The sequence below is a fragment of the Mustela lutreola genome, chromosome 7, assembly GCF_030435805.1.
Source record: "Mustela lutreola isolate mMusLut2 chromosome 7, mMusLut2.pri, whole genome shotgun sequence".
NCBI classification, from domain to species: domain Eukaryota; kingdom Metazoa; phylum Chordata; class Mammalia; order Carnivora; family Mustelidae; genus Mustela; species Mustela lutreola.
In genome coordinates, this window is record NC_081296.1 from 79,466,872 (window position 1) to 79,490,110 (window position 23,239).

The following is a 23,239-nucleotide window of genomic DNA, read 5'->3' on the forward strand; positions in this document are numbered from 1 at the left end:
TTTGCAACATTAACCTCAACCATGCCTCCTAGGATCCCAAATTCAGTCATCTGTGATTAAGTCCCAGGATACAGACAGCTAGGATATAAGTTAATATTCATTATGATCTATGCGAGGGAGTTTAAACTGACACACAGATCTTTGGTTTAATTGTCAAAAAAAAAAAAGACAAAGAAACAACCACGTTCCCGATAAAACAGTGTTCTCTGGCCCTTTTCTCCCCAGACATCAACATATAACCCAAGAAATCACAAGTTAACCCAGTTAGGGATTTATTGTTAAACTCGATGAAAGTCAACATTGCATCACTTTAGTTAAGCTATATGAGCATTGTTACTGAGTATTTGCAAACTCTAACACTTCATGAGGCATAGCTTAAGACTGCTTGGATGTCAGAAGCATATATGTTGGTACCAGTCAGATTGGAAAAAGGCTGTGCTGATTTATATTTGTGTGCACATGTGGGGATAGGACTCCATGTTGAGAAGCTTCCACTGATGGTGTCAGACACAGCAGAATAGTTCAGGACAGGCCATATTCATTTCAGTTTTTCTGTTTTCGCAGAATGTACAAGAGGATGCCCAACCAGAGGAGGTCAAATTGCCAACTGCAGCTGTTGCTTGGCCCCAGCAGCCCACATGGTTGTCTTGCCAGGTGGCAGTCCTGGATCTAGCACACAGAGACAGCATTCATCCCTCACCCTTCCTGGCCTCTCAAAGTCTAAGGTTTTCCTTTCTCAGGTGCCAGGGCTGTTGTTATTTTTCTACTACCACAAAACTGGAGATTTTTATATGCACGGAAACACATCCGTCTTTACCCATTGTGTGCTCGTTAACATCACTGTATTGTTTATGTACTTGACTTTTAAATCGTACAAAAAAAAAAAAGAGGAGATACAAACAATGTATGGCACTGCCATGTCATCAGTACCCAGAACGTGGACCTGACGCACATTTGAAATAGGTGAATTTAAATGGACACAAAATTATACTAGCATTTTCAATCTGAGATAAATCCCCTTTGAATGGAGGCTGCTCTGCAGTCCTTGGAGGTTCACAAGACATATCTTAAAAATGTACTAGTGTCGAAAATGAAGACTACTTAAATCAAATGAGAGAGGGACTGTGGATTTCCTTTTTGATTGATTTCTCAGCACCATCCTTCCATCATCCGAAGCAGTTCCATATATTCTTTAGACAGCATTAGGCACGGAAGCTTCTGTAGGCAGGACAGCGCTGATGCTATGTGGATTCTGTCATTCTGCCAGCACGGATATGGCTTTGCAGCCACCACAGTATTAAGTCTATTGGAAATTGATATTCATTTTTGTGACAAATCTTAAAAAAGGGTGGGGTGCTTCATATAAAGACTTTGCTTCAGGTCCACGTTCTATTTTTAAGGCTTTGTATTTGGTGTTCATAAATTTCCCAAGACCATGTATGTTTGCTAATTTCTGTGGCTGTCCCATCTCCTTTGGTTTTTACCTTTACTGAGAAGTGACTATGTGGTTTCTGTCCAGTGGAGTGTACTGTTAGAGAAGGAATTCCAATATTAGCCTCTTTTCCCTCATTCTGTTTCTGCCACAGTTTGGGAAGGGCCTGACCAGTCTCTTTTGTCTGGATACTGATTGCATGACTACATGGCCCCTGAACGGAAGAGGACTGTGCCACTGCTCATCCGTAGCCACCAGCTTCTGTGAGGACACGTGACAGGCTATGGAATAGGAAGGATAGCTATTGTCTGTGCTTTTTCTCTGTAGCCCCAGGGAAGCTTCTGGCATACATTGCCCTCAGATAAACCTGGTTTGCTGGCTAGGGTAGGATGGATCTGCATAGAGTGCAAGACCAGATCTGCAACTTTTGGAAATGAATCCCTAAATACTGAAGCCTTATGCAAGAAAAGGAAATAAGAAGAATTAGGAAAATGAACATGTACACTAGGTTTTATTTATAGTTTACATATTGAAGTCAGATCCGTCTCTATAGTAATAATGATAATAATAATGGCAGCTATAGTAAGCACTATTTTGACACACATGTGTCATTGGTGCAAAACGATATGAAGAATCGCAAGTTCCTCTAGCCCTTGGCCTTGCTAAAAAAAATATTGCCCAAGTTTTGAGCTGGAAACATGTTTATTTGATCAGATTTGGGGCCACTGTCTTGAAAGGATCCTTTTGATTTAGAATACATTTCTTTAAAAATTGGAGATGAGGGAATGAGATCGGAAGTGTCTGGCCTGATGTGGAAAAGAGTACACAATATAAAATCCTCCTCAAATCGCACGAACCTCACGGGGCTTCTAAAACAGAATCCTCTGACTGCTTTTTCAGTGCAGGAAAGTGGCTGTTTTCTGTAATTGCTTTTGCTCAGACAAGTGTTACCATTTTATGTAAAATACATACACATCTCCCTCTCCCCACACACACTGACTTGGACCATGTGCTTCTTAAAATTTTAAGTTTACTAAAGTGGCAGATTTTTACTCTATCAGTTCATATAATAAGGATCTGCATTTTGAACATTTCTTTGATGACTATCATGAGTCCACAAGATGGCAGTGTTTTTTCAGGGAGTGAAGAAACCTCAGGTGTGTGTGTTTGTGAGAGAGAGAGAGAGAGTCTAGAGGAGGGGCTTGGTGTTGTAGCAGGGGTGGTGAAAAAGTCTCTTTTTTCCTCATTGGTAGGAAAGCAGAAGAATTTGAAATGTCTGACCTAGACTCACTTTTTTAGGGCTTAAAGTCTGAATCCTCAGTGAACCTGGGGAAGAAAGAACGATGAAGTCCTCAAGAGTTTTACTGGTGATCCTGTGGCTTCAGTTAACCTGTGAGTTTGGGGCATCTCTCTGGGAATATAAAGTCCAGTATTTGGAGTTATCATCTATTCTGGGCCTGTGGGTAAAAACATGAATGATTTCCCCCTAAGGGAGGGGTGGGCTAGGAGGCCTGTGAAAATTCATTTAAATTCTGGAGAGTAAGCATCCACTACCCAAAGACTATCCTTTGACTGTCTTTTTTCATAGGGATGAGGAGTCAACAGAATAGAGTGGAGCAGAGTCCCGGATCTCTGAGCCTTCGGGAGGGAGATGCTGCCTCTCTCAACTGCACTTACAGCGACAGTGCTTCCCAGTACTTCACGTGGTACAGACAGTATTCCGGGAAGGGCCCTGAGTTGCTGATGTCCATGTACTCCAAAGGTAACAAGACGGAAGGAAGATTTTCGGGACAGGTTGATAGAACAAAGCAGTATGTCTCCCTGCTCATCAGAGACTCCCAGCTCAGCGATTCAGCCACCTACCTCTGTGCAGTGAGCACACAGTACTTCCCTGGCACCTGATGTCTGTACCCAAACCCTCTAGGATCCCAGCACTGTCTGATATAGAGCCTAAGCTTCAGGGTAGAGAAATTCTCTTTGCTCTCTAGAAGCACACAGGAATTAAAAGCATTAGCCATGGCCATAAAACGCCTTATACCCACAGGCAGAGCATGGGAGCACAGAATGACTTCAGATTTCCTGAGAAAAATCGCCAAGTAAGTATCTAAAAAAGTTCCAGACACTGAGGAGTTTTGTTATAGTGATTAAAGACCTGCATGGATCAATTATGAAAATACCATATGGTATTGAAGATGATGTCTTAGAAAATGTTGTTGAGGGAAGGAAGTTGATAACACTAAAGATTATACCAAAAAACCCTTCCTCTGGGGGGGGGGGGGGCGCTTGGCTGGCTCAGTGGGTTAAGCCTCTACCTTCGGCTCAGGTCAGGATCTCAGTGTCCTGAGATCGAGCCCCACATCGGGCTCTCTGCTCAGCGGGGAGTCTGCTTACCCCTCTCTCTGCCTGGCTCTCTGCCTACTTGTGATCTCTCTCTGTCAAATAAATAAATAAAATCTTAAAAAAAAAAAAACTCTCCTCTGGAATTGCCCTACAACTTATGCCCAAGTCCAGGAAAAATGTTTCTGGCTTGATAGAATTAAGGCCTTGTGGTAGATGTTACAATTACAGGGGAAGAATGTAAAAGTCACATTTACTATAAAGCTGAAGACGTGGCCCATTAGACAGGATACTGTTTATGTAGTCTAACGTGTGGGAAAATCTGGAAATGGGGAGTTAAGATTTCTGTTCATTTATGTTCCCATAATCACTGATAAAAAGATGCAACCTGGAATTTCCTCTCATTTCCAGTATGCTGGCTGCACTCCATCCAGCTTTACAGAGTTCATATAGATTCACTATTTGTATGTCGTATTTTTCTTACAATTATAATTCTGCTCACTTTTCTGTTTTTTTTTTTTTTTTTTTTTTTTTTTAGTGTGAGGCCTCTATCATTTGGCAAAATTTATCAGTCTGTTCTGGCCACTGACAATTAGAACAGGACTCTCCCTTTTTCCGCTTAAACATAGGGTGCCCAGGTTACTCTCTCATAGCATAAACACACATCAAATGTGTTCCCCTGAAACCAAGGAATCTTCTTCACACTTTCTACCTGACAAAGAAAAGTACTGCCTTTGTAAGTCGGCACTGATTAGATAATGTCACATGTTCCAGGCTAATTTTAAGTATCATCCAGCAACACAAGGCCATATGAAGCTCAGCTCCACTGAAGCAATTGATTTTAGTCCTTCTGCCTGATGAATGGCTTTCAAAGGTAATATAAAGCCTCTCAAGCCTACTCCAAAGCAGAATATTCTCTTATGTGACTAATTTCTCAGTGAAGTAGATTACTCTTCTATTTTTACAAAACTCCCATTTCTCCCTTATTTTGAGACTAATACCATGTACTACAGAAGGTGACGTGATCACAGATTCAGAGAGGAAGGAACACTTTCTGTTGAAGTTCTGATGACCACCTCTCTGAAATGAGAACAGAAGACAGCTAGCTCTCTCAGATCCTTGGTCCTGCCAGTGTTGGCAGAGTGTGATGCTGCACAGAAGAGACGTTTGTTCTGGTTCCAGGTCCTCACCAGACACTAAGCCCCTCCTCCCTGCAGCTGGCTGACGTTGTGCAGAGAAGAAACCATGACAAAAAGAGGCCAGAAGAGGAAGACTCCTTACAGTCATTGAAACTCATCAAAGCCACGGACTTGTCCAGCGCCACCTCTCCATTCTTCCTGTAGCTCTGAAGGCTCAGTGATCTCGGCTACTGTCCCACCTGCTCAGGAAGCCCAGAGTGTCTCCACTGCTCAGCCATGCTCCTGCTGCTCATCTCAGTGCTTGATGTGATTTTTGCCCCAAGTGAGTAACATTCCCTGGGACCATGTTCTAACTGGATGCGGAATAAAGACACCTTCTCTTACCAGGTAAGTCTGTCTTGGACTCACTGACTCGGCATTGATGTTTCAGGAGGAACCGGAGCTCAGTCGGTGACCCAGCCCGATGCCCATGTCACTGTCTCTGAAGAAGCTGCTCTGGAGCTGAGGTGCAACTATTCCTATAGTGGAACTCCTTATCTCTACTGGTACGTGCAGTACCCCAACCAAGGCCTCCAGCTTCTCCTCCGGTACTTTTCAGGGAACACCCTGGTTAAAGGCATCAAAGGTTTTGAGGCTGAATTTCGGAAGACTGAATCCTCCTTCCACCTGAGGAAACCCTCAGCGCATGGGAGCGACACGGCCGAGTACTTCTGTGCTGTGAGTGACACAGCGTCTGAGACTGCAGGTGGAGCTGAACACAAACCTCCTGAGACACTGGGACTTTTTGTGACTCAGGACCTCAAGAGAGAGTTTCCCCAGATCTCTTCCTCAGTGAAGAAATATAGGGCAGGACAGGCTGGGCTCTGGGAAACGCTTTACTCTTGAGTAAAGCTTTCACATTACATTACTGCTTCAGCAGTAATGCTCTGCTGCATTAAGATAGACTTTGTTCCAGACGGAGGTCTTCTGATGAATTTCTCCAGGACAGATGCACTTCCACCAATTCCCCACGCCACTCCCACTCTGAGTATGTCATGAAGTGTCAGAGTTCTGAAGTGGAAAAGGCAAGAGCGTTTGTATTTTTTTAAAAAAAATCACTTTTAGCATTCATTAAAGTAATTAGCACTGCCTTAGGTGTTGATCTCCATGTGGAAAACGGAAGTACTTGGTTATGATGTTAGCGGACAAGTTGGGCCACGTATGCTCTCAACGAAGGCAACGCGTACAGCGTAGATTTGTATTCAGTGCAATATAGTCTCCACCTAGATTTGAAGCTTAACTGCTAGCACCTAAATATCCAACTGTGTGACACTGACATACTTTAATGTAAAATAGACATCACAATTCCTAGGTTTCCATTCTTGTGTAACAGAAAGCCAGTGAACCTAATTTATATGATTCTTAAAGCAATATTGAGAATCTAAAAGCCACCCAGTCATAATTGTTTTCTGAAATAGTTATCCCAGTGATTTTTGAATTGAAAATTTAAGGCTCCTAACCCATAAAAGGATATCAAAAGTAATATCTGCTGAAAAACTCTTAGGTATTTTGTAAGAAGCCACACTAATTCATGATATAATGTAAAATAGCATATTCAACAAAGATTTCTAGTCTTTCAAACCACATTATCGAAGTTCATAGGAAAATAGATCTCCATGACCAAAGCTCACGATGTCAAAGATTACATTAATTCTAATAGGGGTATCCAAAACCAGGGAATATTTTTATTTCCTCTGAAACAGCTGTATCAAAGAGCTCATATGTTTAAGATGTTTTATATACACGATTATAACTCTAAATTATTATATGTGATTTATGTGATTTTAAAAATTGCCCCAAAATGTTATAAAAGTTTGTACACACCGGAATTAAGCCTCACAGAGCAGAAATTCATTTTGAAAGTAGTAATAAGTAAGCAATTGTACTTCATGCCCTCCAACTTCTTTCTACATCTCTGTTCACCTCCTTTTTTTTTCAAAGATTTTATTTTTAAGTAAGCTCCACACCCACCGTGGGGCGCAAAGTTACAACCCAGAGATCAAGAATCACATGCTCCTCCAACCAAGCCACCTTTCCCCCCTCTTTTATTTTCTTCTGGGAAACATCTCTAGTCTACTCCCAAAATAATATCTCTACTTAATCTACTGATAACATTTCTTTCTATCTTTTCTGGGAAAAGGACAAAATGATCATTTTCTTATTAAATCTTTATCTAACTGTCCTCTGTTATAAGAAATGTCTCCTTATTTCTGGGTTCATTTTGTACTTTTCCGGGATGCTATTTGGGATATGAATACACACACACTCACATGTTTGTCTTTCCTGCTATACCTCAGTGTCTTAAGAATAGCGACAATGTTTCATTCAGTTTTTGATTTCTTAAGACCTAGCACAAGATCTAGTTTAAGAAGACCTTCAATAAATTGCTGTGGAATTATTTTTAAATAGATTGGAGAAATTACATGCAACCCTGAAGTTTCAATTTGACAAGATATTTTAAGATAATAGCCTTCATTAAATGGCATTTTGACGAAGAAACCACTTCACTCTAAAAAAAAAAAAAAAAAAAAAAATCCCCAGCCTGGTTTTCGACCAGTAGGGGCACTCTAGGCATTACTCTAAATGAGCAATTTTTTCCTTCTAGTTCTGAGATAGTTGGATGTTAATGAAAATTTGAATGAGAGCTAGCAGCAGTTGGGAGGGCATCTGAACTAGTCATACCTTTTCAGGACAAGGAGATCGCCATATATTCATCTGTGAGAACGGTCTGCTGCTGTGATGGGTGTGACAGAGAGGACTCCAAGCAGAACTGAGCATCATCTAGAACAAAGGGAAAGCTGGAAGCTCCAGGAGAAAACATTTACAATACTTATTTGCCATTTTGATGTTTATGACTAAAAATTATAAAGTATGAGCCTTTATCCTCACTTCAAAATTATTCCAAAGATTTCTACTTTCTGTTATACCTCTTCTGAGATTAGAAAAACAGGATAAAAAGGAGATGAGAAGATGAAATGGGAGAAAAATAATGAGCATATGTAGAGAGAGAGGAGAAAAGAGAGTGAGGAGAAGAGAGACTGGGGAGAAAGAAATGGACACTTCAAAATGTGGCCTATACGTCACAGTCACAGAGCAGAATCGGCCAGGTGTACCTGCAGGGTATACAGGGAAAGTGTTGGAAAAGAGATGAAGGGAGATAAAAATGAGATCAGGGTGACCATCATATACATGTTCTATTTCCTTCCATCAACCAAAGTCTTGTTGGAGACATTGCATTTGTTCATGATGACCACAAGTCTGAGATTTACAGAATTCTCCTAATTACATTTAATTATGTTCACTTCTTTAAGGGGATTGAATAAATTAACAATGCATTCAATGATGTATTCCTTCTTTGACACAGCTTTCCTTTTTCTTTTTTCTTTAAGATTTTATTCATTTATTTGACAGAGATCACCAGCAGGCAGAGAGGCAGGCAGAGAAAGAGGGGGAAGCAGTCTTCCTGCTGAGCAGAGAGCCCGATGCAGGACTCGATCCCAGGACCCTGAGAACATGACCTGAGCTGAAGGCAGAGACTTAACCCACTGAGCCACCCAGGAACCCCATGACATAGCTTTCTTATAAGTGAATTCTCAATCACTTTTCAGAGTATGTGTCCTGATTTTCGGCTAAGGAATTTGGGTCACTGACCCTGATCATTTTTTCAGGCTGTACTTGACCCAGATGAGGACTTTATTTATCTCTGAAGCTTCTTTTTCCTTTCTTTACTCCCCTCTTGACAAGTCTGATTACTGAGGGCAGGCTATGTGGAGGTGATCCTATGAGAATGATAAGCCTAGATGTTTCTGTGCCCTTGGTCAGCCGTGTAGCAGTCAGCAGGGCAACGTCAGTACCCTGCTGAAAAAACTAGAAGGAAACCTTTTTGCTCTCTGATCTCCTTGTACTCCTCTTCATTAAGGACAGACTCAGCCTACTTGTTACTTCCTTTTCAGCTATTTGGGGGCTAGAGGATAGGCTTTCTCAAGAGAAAAGCTTCCTTCTCAGAGGCCCAGTGATCTTGGCAGGCCAAGCTCTCTCAGTGTTCCATAGTTTTCTCCTCTTCATCCTCGAGTTCCCTGATATCTGACCCCAGATTTATATGTGACTCCACATAGGATTCCCCACTTGAGCTCTCTCGGCATAACCTGGCTGGTCACCACTCTTTGGCAAAGCACAGGGAGTCAGGGACACTTTCAGTCTATCATCTATCTAGAATTGCCTTCTTTCTAAGCTAAATGGGTGTTTATTTTTATTAACATATGATGTATTATTTGTCCCAGGGGTACAGGTCTGTGAATCATCAGGCTAACACACTTCACAGCACTCACCATAGCACATACCCTCCCCAATGTCCGTCACCCAGCCACCCCATCCCGCCCAGGCCCCTTCCCCTCTAGCAACCCTCAGTTTGTTTCCTGAGATTAAGAGTCTCTTATGGTTTGCTTCCCTCCCGATCCCATCTTGTTTCATGTTTCCTTCCCTACCTCCCCAACCCCCTACCCTGCCTCTCAAATTCCTCATATAGATGATAATTGATATGACCTGTTTTTTAAAAAAAACTTGTAGAACTTAAATTCTAAAGCGCCACTTCTTGATGTAGGGAAGGTCAGAATCAATGATGATGGATGAAAAATCTCTTGATCTGGTAATGTTTAAACGTTTCATTAGCATACTTGTACAAAAGTTTCAATTTCTATGAAATGTGATCTATCAATATTTTCTATTATGCTTTCTGACTGACATGCTTAAACAAACTATGACATCCTAAATTTATTAAAAAAAAATAGCTTCTCTTTTATTTTATTTTAAAATGTTAAGTATTATCTCACTTGGAATTTATTTAGTAACAGATATTAAGGTAGCTGTCCACATTCGTTTGTTATTTTCTAAATGACTCTCCATTTATCAAGGCACATTTAATTTTTTTTTATCTTACCTTTCCCCATTTTTGTTACAACTAAGTTTCCATCAGTAATTTGTATGTTTGAACTTTCAATTCCATCCCATTGATCTATGTGAACCTTTATAGTAGCACACTTTTTCAATTAGTAAAGCATTCCACTTTGTTTTATTAACTGTAGAGGAAAATGTCTCTTCATTCTGAGAATGTCAAGGCTTCCTGAAAGACCAAGATCACCTGCAGTATCCAGTTTTGCCTCTAGAGGAGGACGTTACACAAATTAAACTTCACAAAAGCCAGAAACCAACCAGGTCTTTGAAGAAGAGCTTTCACTTTACATACCGGTAAACTCATTTACCACTCTGTCAGTGTCCATGTGGCTGAACTGTTTGCATAAAAGAGCCCCGGTTTCTCTGCAGCTCTGACATGAAGGCCACCCTCCTCTCAGTGTTGGTGACAATATTCACACTCGGTGAGTATAATGCCTTTTTATTCTCTTTCTGGGGTCTTCCTGATTTAGAATAGTTGAAAGGAATATTCCCCTCAGTCTGCAAGACTTCTCTGATGTTAATTTGGTGTTACAGGAGGAACAGGAGCTCAGACAGTGATCCAGCCTGAGGACCACATCTCTGTCTTTGAAGGGGACTTCGTGCAGATCAAGTGCAACTACTCGTATTCTGGGAGTCCCATACTCTTCTGGTATGTCCAGTATCCTAAACAAGCCCTCCAGTTACTCCTGAAACAGATCTCAGGAGAGAGTACCAAAGGCTTCGTGGCCAACCTTAACCGAGATGAGACATCTTTCCATCTGAAGAAACAATCAGCTCAACAGGAAGACTCAGCCATGTATTACTGTGCTCTGAGTGACACAGTAACTGGTTTCATAAGGGAAGCAGAGCACAAACCCTTTAGGAGTTACAGAAAGTAACCTGAGCCAAAATCAAGAGTCTGACACTTAACCGACTGAGCCACCCTGGTACCCCTCTTCATAAGTTCTCTATACGGCCATGGTGGGGTATTCTTTCTCTGGAGACTCACATTGAGTTTACCTCTTAGATATAATATCATTGGTTGTCAGTTAGCTATAGATTAATCTCAAAAATTTGTCCAAGGAAATCCTCATTACCAACTCTGTTTAATTAGTTTTAAAGATATAAGTGTGTTTCTTCTGTCTAGTAGTACGTGGAAAAAGTACTTCTGAAATAAACTATATAGCACAGCATAAAAAAATTTTTTTTTTCTAGGCCCAAGACAACTCTCCAGTGGGTTGGGTCTCACCTCTCCAACTCCTCTGCCACCCAATCCCACCCCATATATGTTCATCACCTTATACCTAAGCACAGTTCCTTGAAGGTACTGTACTGTTTCATGGCATGTGAATGCCTTTCCTGTCATGCACTTCACAGACTCCTACTAACTCAACCAGAAGAAAAAAGAAACCCACAGTAATCCAAATCTAATCAGTAATTATTAATACAAATAATTAAAAAGAACTCTAAAGAACATAGAAATAGCATATGTAGGGAGAAGCTTTTACCTTAGGATTAGGCCAGGGTTCCCAAGTAAGTGACATATTGTAATACCATACTCTCCAAGGATTCTGATCTCGCTGGGGAGTGTGTGGCTGCAACTTGCAGAATGGTAGAGAAGTGTGCTGAGGTGCCAGAGAAAAAGGCTAGCAAGTAGAAAAACACCCACCAGGGTTCCAACAAAGTTATAGGAAGCTAGAAAAGGAGCAAAACTTGCTTTGGGGACTCAGCAGTCTTGCCAGGAAGCTGATGTGTAGCTGTCACTGAACCTTAAACTGCAGGTGAATCCCGCTGCATGTCCCTCAGGCTGTCTGGACAAGAACTTCAGGAACAAGAAATGCAAAGACATACCAGCACCAGGAAAAGAAGCTTCTCCCTCCTGCCTTTCCACGTTCCTCTTATTGGCATAGCTTGATATCATGCCAGCTGGTGAAGGAGAATGTTCCATGGAGCGGGTCCAATATCGCAAAGGGGGCACTGATTTGGCAATAAGAAAGAAAGGCAATAAATCAATGACTGGCACACTTTATTCTTACGGTTTCTTATCTTTCATAGGTACCTCTGCATGCACATTTGAACTTCTAAACAACAATGAAATGACTATGTTACAATCTAGCAAGCTAAAACTGTCCTTTGAACAAGAGAAGTTCTTAACCTTTCCCCAAAATGAGACCTGTAGTCCCAACAGTCATTAGCCCTCTCTTGCTGTATTAATCATTTCTAAAAATTCAGAGGAAATTCCTTTGAATATGCTGTTATGCACAGACTAAATCACAAAGCTAATCTCTGACAATTTATATATAGTGGTGAGAAGGAGGGAGAAAGAAGGAAATGACAGCATATACAGGAGAACACACACGTATAAAGAACAAAGGGAAGACAGAGAAAGTGACCACGTTCTTGGAGTCCAGATTTTGTCAGGGGGCTGCAGGTGACACAGCTCCGTTTCCCTGCCCGAAGCCAGAACCCTGCTGGATTTGGGTTGTTTGCCTTGAAAAGTGACCCCAAACTTCATTCTCAAAGGATCTGAGCCCTAAATGATCCTGCTTTTTCATATATTGCTCTGGTGTTCCATTAACATTTACAATGAAAAGTTTCCCTTTCACCCCAGCTAGCTCACCTCCCAGTTCTTTCCAGAGGTCAGTAATGTTTGTTTCCTTTTTTTTTTTTTTTTAAGATTTTATTTATTTGAAAGAGAGATCATGAGTGGGGGAAGGGAAAAAGGGAGAGAGAGAAGCAGACTCCCCCTTGAGTGGAGACCCCAGTTTGGGGTTCCATCCCAGGACCCTAGATCATGAGCTGAGCCAAAGGCAGATGTTTAACTGACTAGGCCACCCGGGTGCCCCTCTGTTTCCTCTTCCTGCTTCTCAATATACTTTTCCTGTATACAGCCAAATAGATACAAATAATAATGGAGCTAGATTCTTGTGAAGCATTGGAAGAGTCACTTAATTTCTTAGAGCCAGGGATCATCTTTTAACCACTAGTAAAAAATTTCATCACAAATTTTTCAAAATTATGTAGCAGAGACCAGACAGATTAAAATGTAAACTCCTTAAATTACATCAGTTCTTGCTCAGAAAGCTTTACTCTTTCTTTGTCGCATAGTGACAAACACCCAGGTTTGCTGTGGTAGTCACCCAACACAAACCTTCTTCTAGAAGTACCTCCTAGCACTCTCCAATCTCCAGCCAACAACCTCTCCCCTTCTTCCTTTCTTTCCTGTCTTCCTTATATGTCTTCCTTCCCCTCTTCCTCATCTCTCTAGTTTACACACAGAACGTCTTAAAGTCAGTTTTTGAAACCATTTAGAAAATACTCTAGGGGGTGTTTGCCATTCTTTTTTACTGCTCAGCATCAGGAACCATTTTCTTGTAACAACAATAATTTTTGAGTCATTAGTAAATGTCAGGCTCTGCTTTAAATAGTATTTTATTATCTCATCAATCATTTCCAGAACTCTAAAAAAGCAATATTATTATTACTCATCATTCACATTTTATAGTCAAGAGAGTACAGGCACAAATGATATAAACAAGTACTGAATGGGTAGATCTAAACTTGACCTCCCTGGCCTGATTGCAAAGCTGGTTCTCTTCCTGTACCCTACCGATTGCTTCCATAGAAACAGAAATATCAGATACTCATTATTAGGAGATGAATTGTCTCCCCACCCAAATTTGTATGTTCCTAGCCCCCCAATACCTCAGAATGTGACTGTATTGGGAGTAGGGTTATTAAAGAGGTAATTAAGTTAAAATGGAATCATTAGAGTGGGCCCTCCTCCAGTATGACTGCTGTCTTTATGAGAAGAAATTAGGATTGGACCACAGGCACAGAGGGAGGACAGTGACGTCACGGCAGGAAGGTGGGCATCACTGCTTTATAATGGTTTCTGATTCGCCCTTTTTTCCTTTTAAGAGTACATTCTATCAGGGAGCCTGGGTGGCTCGGTGGGTTAAAGCCTCGGCCTTTGGCTTGGGTAATGGTCTCAGGGTCCTGGGATCGAGCCTTGCATCGGCTCTCTGCTCGGCGGCGAGCCTGCTTCCTCCTCTCTGTCTCTCTGCCTGCTTGTGATCTCTGTCTGTTAAAGAAATAAATACAATCTTAAAAAAAAAAAAAAAAAAAAAAAAAAAAAAAAAAAAGAGAGAGCGAGAGAAAGTACATTCTATCAGCAATATGATGCTGCTACCACAAGATGGCAGTGTCTCTCCCCAGACTCAATAGGTTTGAAATCCGTTTGTGTGTATTGAAAACGATTGGGTTGGCTTCTGATTGGCCAGGTAAGACTCCAGCATCCAGACAGAACAGATAAGTATACGCCATAGAAACAGCCAATGTTTTCGATTGAGTATCCTGGCCGCATTTCAGTCCATAGAGCCGAGTCTGCTGTGATCCCAATAAGAAAGAAGAATGGAGAAACTCCTGGAAGTGTCTTTGCTGATACTATGGCTTCAACTGCCCAGTAAGTTGGGGCTCTTGGTAATGGAATGGGGGGGGAGCTACATTTATAGGAACAGGGTGACCTATGCTCAGAGCCCACAAGACTGAGTTTGGGCAAACTCTTCTTGTTAAGTTGAAAATGCACCCGAAAATTATGGAAAGAAATGTAAATACTAAAGAGTAAAAGTACAATGACTGACTCTTGGTGTCTAGCCTTCTGTTTTTGCCTAGGGGTGAACAGCCAACAGGAACAGCATCATCAGGTCCTGAACTTCCAGGAGGGTGAAAATGCCACAATGAACTGCAGTTATAAAACTTCGATAAGCAACTTACAGTGGTATAGAAAAGACTCGGGTCAAGGCTTTGTCCAGCTGATTTTAATACGTTCAAATGAAAGAGAGAAATACAGAGGAAGGCTACGCGTCACCCTGGACAACTCCAACAAAAGCAGTTCTTTGTCCATCATTGCTTCCCAGACTGCAGACTCTGCTACTTACATCTGTGCCACAGGACACAGTGTTAACCAAGCACTTGCAGCCTCTGCACAAACTCTGCCCAAGCTGCCCCTTTGAAGCCCCACAGTGGGTAGCATTCGTGGTTAAGTCTTCACAGGAAGGAGAGTCTATAAAGAGTGGGCAAGATGAAAGACGGACCCTCTCAAATTCACGATTTTTTTGGAAGCACCTTGTACCAAGGCGAAGGGCATGAAGTTTAGAGTGATAAACTACAATGCCAGGTTCAAATCTGCTAATCCCAGTTCTATGGCTTTGGGCAGAGCATCAGCACAGCAGCCTTCCCTTTCCTCAATGGAAATGAAGGACTTGGAATGACAAACCCGAAAAGCCCTCCAAGCTCTAATTTTATCAGGGAAGAAGCTAAGCTCTGGACACTTATAGAGGATGAGGAAGGAATTCTCTGTATTAGAAGGTCTCATATGTTCAATCCTCTGGTGACCCAGATGGCCCCATGAGATGTATGTGGAACTCTTTCAGCCAAATTTTCCAATTTAAAGCTGAGGAATGGAAACATTGTACCCATAGAAACAAAACTGCAAATCTCATTCTGCGTTTACTAGTCCTGTGATTTCCAAGCCTCAATCTCCCCACGAATCAAAGGAGAACTTACGAGATAAAGGCAGAGCAAGTGGTTCTCCCCACTTGGGTGAGAGATGTGTGTTCCCCACTGCCACTGCCCTGAAATTTTGTTTTTAAAAATTGGGCACTTCCATTATCAAACACATAGCAGTTTTCATTTATGTCTCTTCCTAATAGTAAATAAATGTTGGCTATAGTTGTCAAGTATAATTCAAGTATCATTAACATACAGTGTTATATTAGTTTCAGGTATACAATATAGTGATTCTACAATTCTATACATTACTCAGTGCTCATCATCATAAGGGTACTCTTAATCCCCCTTGCCTATTTCACCCATCCCCCCATCCACCTCCCCTCTGGTGACTACCAGTTTGTTCTCTATAGTTAAGTTTGGTCATTTATTTATTTATTTATTTATTTATCTATTTCTGTGTTCACTTGTTTTGTTTTGTGAATTCCAAATATGAATGAAATCATATTGTATTTGTCTTTCTTTGACTAATTATTTTGCTTAGCATTATACCCTCTAGGTCCATCCATGTTGTTGCAAGTAGCCAGATTTTATTCTTTTTCATGGCTGAGTAATATTCCATTATATTCATCTCTAGCTATGTCTATAGATCTCACATCTTCTTTACCCATTCATCATCAATGCATACTTGGATGGCTTCTACATCTTGGCCATTGTATATAATGTTACTATAAACATAGAGATGCACATATCTTTTCATATTAGTGTTTTCCTTTTCTTTGGGTAAGTATCCTGTAATGGAATTACTGGATCCTATGGTTTGATGTAGCTTTCTTAATTAAATTTTGATACTACTGGAAATGTGTTTGTGGAGAAAATTGGGAATTTCTATTTATGTACATGTTTGGTGAAAAATGTGGGGGAGGATAGAGGAATGTTCTAGAGGGCAGTGGTTCCCAAATGCCAGACTTCAACCATCAGCATCACCTGTATCAGAATCACCTAGAGCACCTTTGAAGATCTGAAGTATTAGTCTCTATACCAGCTTACTCCCTCAGCCTCTGATGGAAACAATGAGTTTGTGTTCTTAATGAACATTTTCTATATCAGTTTAGAGATTCGTTCGGGCTCATGTCACAGAAAACTCAAGTGATAATATTTTTAACAGGCTGGAATTTATTTTCCTCTCACACAAAGAAGCTCTATCATATGCAAGGGTGGTATGCTGGCTTCATCACGTTAGGAAGATCAAGTGTCTTTCTAGTTCACTGCTCTCATCCTGAAGGTGTCACTGTTGGTTTTATACTTTAAAGAAACTGCTAGAGATCTGTCCATTTTATACACCCTCCAGGAAGAAAGAAAGAGAAAATCAGAGGGCAAATGGGCACATGATGGCTAAGTTAATCTTTTCCAGAAACTATACCCAATGGCTTCTATTTCCATTTCATTTTCCTGAGTTTTATTTAATGTCTCTACCTCTCTCCCATCTGCAAGTGAAGCTGAGATATCAGGACTATCTTTTGTCTTAACATGTTGCCACCCACGTTAAAATCAGGATTCTATTAGTAACAAAAAGGAGACAATGAGCATGACAGAGGGAATGAGCAGCTTCTGCCACAGCCTCACACTGTGGCAGGTGTATCAAGGCTCATATGCCTTGTGGTGTATCAAGGCTCATATGCTTTTTACTTATTCCTAATTATTTATTTTTGAAACACCAAAACCAATCTATCTCCCAGTTCTGTCAAATTTCTCCTAAAAGTCTTCCAGAAGACATCACAACCCCCCACAACCTCTCAGACTCTACTCCACAATCCTAATTACAAATCCACCTTGATCCTTCATTTCCCCACTCTTAGCACATTTAACATTTGACCTCATGAATCCTCAGTGTAATCCTTTAGAGTCTGGTCAGAGTGCAAATTTGACAAGGTCAGTCACCTGGATCTACACCTGCTCTTAGAATAAAGAAAAACTTCTTAATGACCTACAAAACCTTGCATGATCTAGGATCTTGCTACTTTGACAAGTTCATTCCACAGTATCTCTAATCTCTCTCCCTTCTTCCCACTCCCTGTCTGCCTATCTCGGTCTTCACAAATACTGGTGTTATTTACGTTCCTTAAAAGCACTTTGTTTCTCCTATATGACCCTTTCAGAGCAACTTTAGGTGATTTTCTCATTCTTTTTCCCTCTCTGAAAATTCTTTTCCCTCCCTTCAAAAGAGTAAAAATTACCAAATGTCTGCTCTTTCTTGTACATCTGGTGAAGAGTAACTGAAGAAACCTTGATGTGTACTCTTAGAATCATAGGCCCCTGCCTTTTCAAACTTGTAGTTTTTCTTTTATTTCTTTGATTATTTTATTAAAAGCTATTTCCACTACTACTCCGTGAGCTCCCTAACAGCAGGGACTATATCTGAATTTTTACTCCTTAATCCTCAGCACCAAAATATCTTGGGCATTAAGATCATCAAGTCTCCTTCTTCTCCTTTCTATTATTTGCTTATTTAATATCCTCCCTTTATTTTAAGCATCCTCAAAGATAATATTGATAATATTGCAATGAAAGGACAAAAAATGAACACATGGCTAAGTCTCTCAGACTGTAACCTGTGGGACTTTGGAGGTTTTGGGGTAAATTCCCAAGGCTAAGTAGGGGTTGGCAAACTACAGCCCACAGGTCTAACCTGGCTGCCACCTGTTTTTATAAATTAAGTTTTATTGGGAAAAGAGCCATGCCCACTTATTTGTGCACTGACTCTGGCTGCTTATACTGTGACAGCAGAGTTGGGTATCTGCTCAGAGATATGACTTCAAAGCCTAACATATTTACTATTTTACAGAAAAAAATTCTGGCAACCCCTGAAAATAGGAATTACTTGAGAATTTTTATATTTGTGGAGTTTTCTGTTTGATGACAACAAAATAAAACAATAATAGCATATTTTTAACAGTCTGTATGACCAACTTAGAATACTCTCCTTGGTTTTGATACTTTTGTTCTTTGTGTCACTTTTCCTAAATTAAAGACAAAAGAATTAATGATATTTTACAAATAAAGACATCACAGTTGTTTAAATGGAGAAAATGGCTTGAGAAATTTTGGTTATGATATGGCATGTGGTACTAAACTCGGGCCAGACTCCCAAGAACCTATGTTACCATGGGTACCACAATGTTTCCATTGGAAAAGGGTGAGTCACTCACACACAGTGTTTGAATATATCAACATACAATTCAATAGATTTAAGAGTATTAGAAAATGCATAATGTGTTTTACTTTTCAGTAGTGAATTTTGGGAGTTTTATTACATTATTTATTTTACTTTTGTAAAGTGGTAAGTTAAATGACTGTTTTTGAATAGGAAAAGTAAATGTATTTGGAACAACTGATTATAATAATCCAGACAATAGTACATGAAGCTCCAAATCATTTCAATCCAGTCAGTTATTGAACTACACATATCTTTAGTATTCCTCTAATGAGTCTACACCAATCCTTTAGTTTCAACAGAAGATCATCCTTCATGTTATTTGAACTTGAATTTGATTGATTTTATATTTTGTTTGCATTTTTTGTTTGGTGTGGTTGATGAAGTTCTAGAACCTAGGTGAGGTCCGGAGCCGATGACCAAGAAAGAATTCTTGAGACATCTTTGGTGCAAAATGGTGGTTTATTAAAGCACAGGGACAGGACCCGTGGGCAGGAAGAGCTACTGCCCTGGGTTTTGAGGGATGGGGTTATATACCTTGACACTGGGGAGGTGTGAAGGGAAGGGAGATTCTTGGTGGGCTGTTATGATCCTGCTATCATTTACATTCCTTTCTACCTCAGCCTCCTCCAGTTCATGGTCGGGAGAGAGACATTAGGGCTTCAGGAACTGAGAGTTATTTGCCTCTGGAAATTTGTGCTATTGATAAGGTAACCTCTCTGTTTGTAGATCTCTAGGACATCTGTAGAGCAAGGGAGATTCCTGTCCTGCAGGATTGTGATCTCTGCAAGTGAACTATTTATCGTTTTATGGCAGTCAGGGTGCCTGACTGCTCTCCATATTACGGAGAGGAGCGGGTGGAGAGGAGGGTGCAAGGTGCCAGCTCCTGCTCTGTCCTCAGCCAGCCTCCTGCTCCCTCATCATGGTAATTGTGTAGACCTATGAGCCTAAAACATTTATACTAAACTTCATTTTGGTGTGTATTATGGCATCATTTTAATAGCATAAGAATGGTTCCTTATATGAAGATCTGTAACTTACTCAATTTTGAGAAACACTGAATGCACCTGTTATTGAGGTCTGGGATCTGACTCTGGAAAAAGTTGGTAACAGGTAACACCAGCTTACGCTTCATAAGAAGATAATTGTACCTACCAGACATATCCACTCATTCATTAATCACTCATTCTTAAGATATTTTTTGAGCATCTCCTAATGGCTTATATATTTTGAGAAACTGGCCACTGAGACTAATGAGATTAAGTTCCTGATCTCAGGAGCACCAAGTCTAGTTTGAAAAACAGAACACAAATGATTCTACTATGAGGTAGTAATGACAGTGTAGATAGATATGTAAAGTGGGACCAGAGAGGGCCTCCCTTGAAGACCTGGGGGTGTCCTTTTGCAAGGAAATGCTGTGTAAATTGGTTCTTAAAGAATGAATAGAAGTTACTTAAGCAAAATCAGGGGAGAAAGGGAGCACATTGTCAGCAGAAAGGCTCTTCCCTTGGCTGGAGGGGGAACAGTGGATGTATGTGTCAAGGAAAGTCTCAGATCATGCTTTTTTTACACTCTCAGTATATCCTAAGTATACTAAGATATCCTCAAACTAGCTTAATACTCAGCGTGAAGAGACACTAGATGCTAGGATTAAGGAGATTTAGGGAGCCATGGTGTCCTGCATCTTAGAGAGGGTGATAGAGGTTTACCCATTGTCTCAGCCTCAGGCACCACCTTGCAGTCTGCAAAAAGTCCTTCCAGGAGCCCTCCTCCTCCCCCTAAACTCCTATTTCCTTTCTATGTCTACAACTTCAGCTCTGGGCCAGGGTAAATACCAGTTCAGTTGGAAAGTGGCAGGGAGGATCACGGGGGAACCACAAGAGGGCGCTGCTCTCTTCAGTCTGTGGTTTGACACAAATTCATCTTCCATTTCTGAACACGTCTCCTTTTTTAGAGCCTGTGAGATGAACTTGCAGGGCAGTTTGTCTTGCTAAACACATGAACCCACATTTTCTAAACGAGTCCACTAAAGGATCAAGAAACTAGAGGAACGGCCCTCTCAGCTTTGGATGTATCCCCAGATAAAACCTTCTGCTGCTTCTTCACAAGCCATGTTGTCTACTTCTTGCTCAGGACTTGTAATCCTGCTGATACTGAGTAAGTAACATTTATTCAAAATTCCCAAGATGTTCTATTCTTTGGTTTTAGGATGACTTTTTTTTTTTTTTAACCCTTCCTAAAATGGAAACTATCCTTTTTATATTATCAATATAACAAAGTCTTTACTTCTTTTTCCCCTAGGAGGGACCAGTGGAGACACAGTGACCCAGACAGAAGGTTCTGTTACCCTCCCTGAGGGGACACCGTTGACCTTGAACTGCACCTACCAGAGCAGCTACTCGGTTGTTGCTTTCTGGTATGTCCAGTACCAAAACAAAGAGCCCAAGCTCCTCCTGAAGAGCTCATCAGAAAACCGGAGGGTAGAGAATCACGGTTTTCAGGCCAGTCTTAAGAGTGACAAGTCCTTCCACCTGGAGAAACGCTCCGTGCAAATGTCAGACTCGGCTGTGTACTACTGCGCCGTGGAAAGCACAGTGAGAGCAGCAGCAGGGGGAGCTGAGCGCAAACCCAGAGGGGCACAGGAGGGGCCTGGATGTGGGCAGGCTGGAGGGCAGAAAGATGATTTCTCTGGAGTCAGTGTGCTGGGCTGGACACGGCTAGAGGGGAAGGAATGAATTCCAGCTCAGATGCTCCGCGCTCAGGAATCCTGGCGTTACTCTGGGCTAGGAATGGAAAGAGCTGATCTAGGTGAAAACGTAGGTTATAGATATGCTTGTAAATAGAATCCTATAGCACATGGCCTTTTGTGTCCAGCTTCTTCACATAGCATCATCTTCTCAAGGTGTATCTATGGGTCAGTACTTTATTACTTTTATGGCTGCACAGTAATCCATTGTATGGACACCTCATATTTTCTTTTTCCATTCATCCTTTGATGGGCATTTTGGTTGTTTTCACTTTTTGGCTATTGTGAATAATGCTGCTATGAACATTCATGTATGGAGTTCTGCTCTTTTAAACTCTAATATATTGGTTAGAGGTTTCTGAATATTTTTGGTTTTTTGATTTTGCTTTTTTTGGTACTAACATTTCTTTGTGGATATAAAATGAACAAATATATGAGAAAGTGCTCCTTACAAATAACGATTTATACCAAAGTAAGATATTATTATTCTAAGGTATAGCTACAGTCATTCAAGAAAATTTCTAAACATCTACTCATATGTGCCAGTTATTTTAATAAGTATTGGGAATACAGTTTAGGTAACAGAATTTCCTGTCTTAGAATTTTATAACACAGTGCATTAAAATATTGCATAAGTCTTAAAATAATGGCTTTTTTTCACAAATCATTTTATTCATGCACTGACTTCTATTTGTTCCCAAATATTTATGGTGCTTACAGTTTTATGGACATTGGGCCAGGCACTTTAAATTCCTCTCCACCTCTCTCTAGATACTACCAAATTCTCATTTTACAGATGACAAAATTGACGTTTAGAAATGTTAAGTGACTTAAGGTTACAAAACCAGCTGGGAGCAGTAGTTGGTCTAGGCCCAAATCTGATACGTGACCAATATTCTTAATAGCTAATTGATTGAGCCTTCTAGAAATCTGTCCTTTTTTTTTTCTCCCAGAATACTATTATAATCTTAGATTTCATAATTGTCCATGTTTTCCTTTGGTGGAGAAGAACCCAATGCAATAGTAAAAGCTGTAGTTTACTCAACTGGCAATCACAGGAGTCTATATTCATGCTTACTGAAGACAACACAGTCACCATCTTTTACGTTCTTGAACCACAAGGCTGCTCATACACTGTCTGACTGAATAGCCTGGCTATTTGAGGAGTCACTGTTGAGCCCCAGGGGTTGTTATCAGGAGACATACAGGTATTTAGCATGGAAATGGGGGCTATATTTTCCAAATACAAACAAAAATACTGGATGTGGCAAATACATCTAGTCATTGACTGCAGGATACAATATTTTTGCTTTTGCTACAGTGTAATATCTCATTTAAAAATTCTTTTTCAAATAATTAGTAAATGCAGGTATAATGTCAATATGATGTGAAAGTTTTGATTCTCATGGACTTTTCCAAACTGAATAATTATTTCACATCAAAGAACTATGAGGGGCAAGTTTCTCACTACAAGAAAACCTGAACTCTAGTTTAGTGTCAGCTGAGTTTGTTTTAGTGGTTTTAAGAATTTCTAGGGTTTTTAAGGTAAAGTTACCATATGAAACTGAGAGTGAGAATAAAGGACCAGGGAGCTATCGTCACCTCTTGTGTTAACAATTCTGATTTATGAAGAGTAATAATATTAAAAATGTTGAAGAACTGACTCTCAAAGAGATACATATTCTCATGGACCTAAATCTACAGAGGCAAAACATAAAAGTACCAATATTTAAGGCTGTGAAGAGTTTACTGACTATAACACACGGGCCAAATTCAACAGATATTGAATTCCACTGCTATTTTTGCTAAAATTTCTGTTGTTTTTGAAAATGCTGTGGCTACAAAGTTGTATGTTATTAGGATTTTCCCTCTTCTGTTTTCCACCATAATTT

At 40.5% G+C, this 23,239-nt stretch overlaps 2 gene segments (V, D, J or C); both read left to right on the forward strand.

Moving 5' to 3' along the window:
• The first annotated feature begins 14,203 nt into the window (after positions 1-14,203).
• LOC131836332 (T cell receptor alpha variable 17-like) lies at positions 14,204-15,617 on the forward strand. The segment is given in 2 exon segments: positions 14,204-14,341; positions 14,551-15,617. Coding segments are annotated over 2 exon segments (393 nt in total).
• Positions 15,618-20,498: 4,881 nt separating this feature from the next.
• LOC131836324 (T cell receptor alpha variable 18-like) lies at positions 20,499-22,728 on the forward strand. The segment is given in 2 exon segments: positions 20,499-20,758; positions 20,903-22,728. Coding segments are annotated over 2 exon segments (522 nt in total).
• The last annotated feature ends 511 nt before the right edge of the window (positions 22,729-23,239 follow it).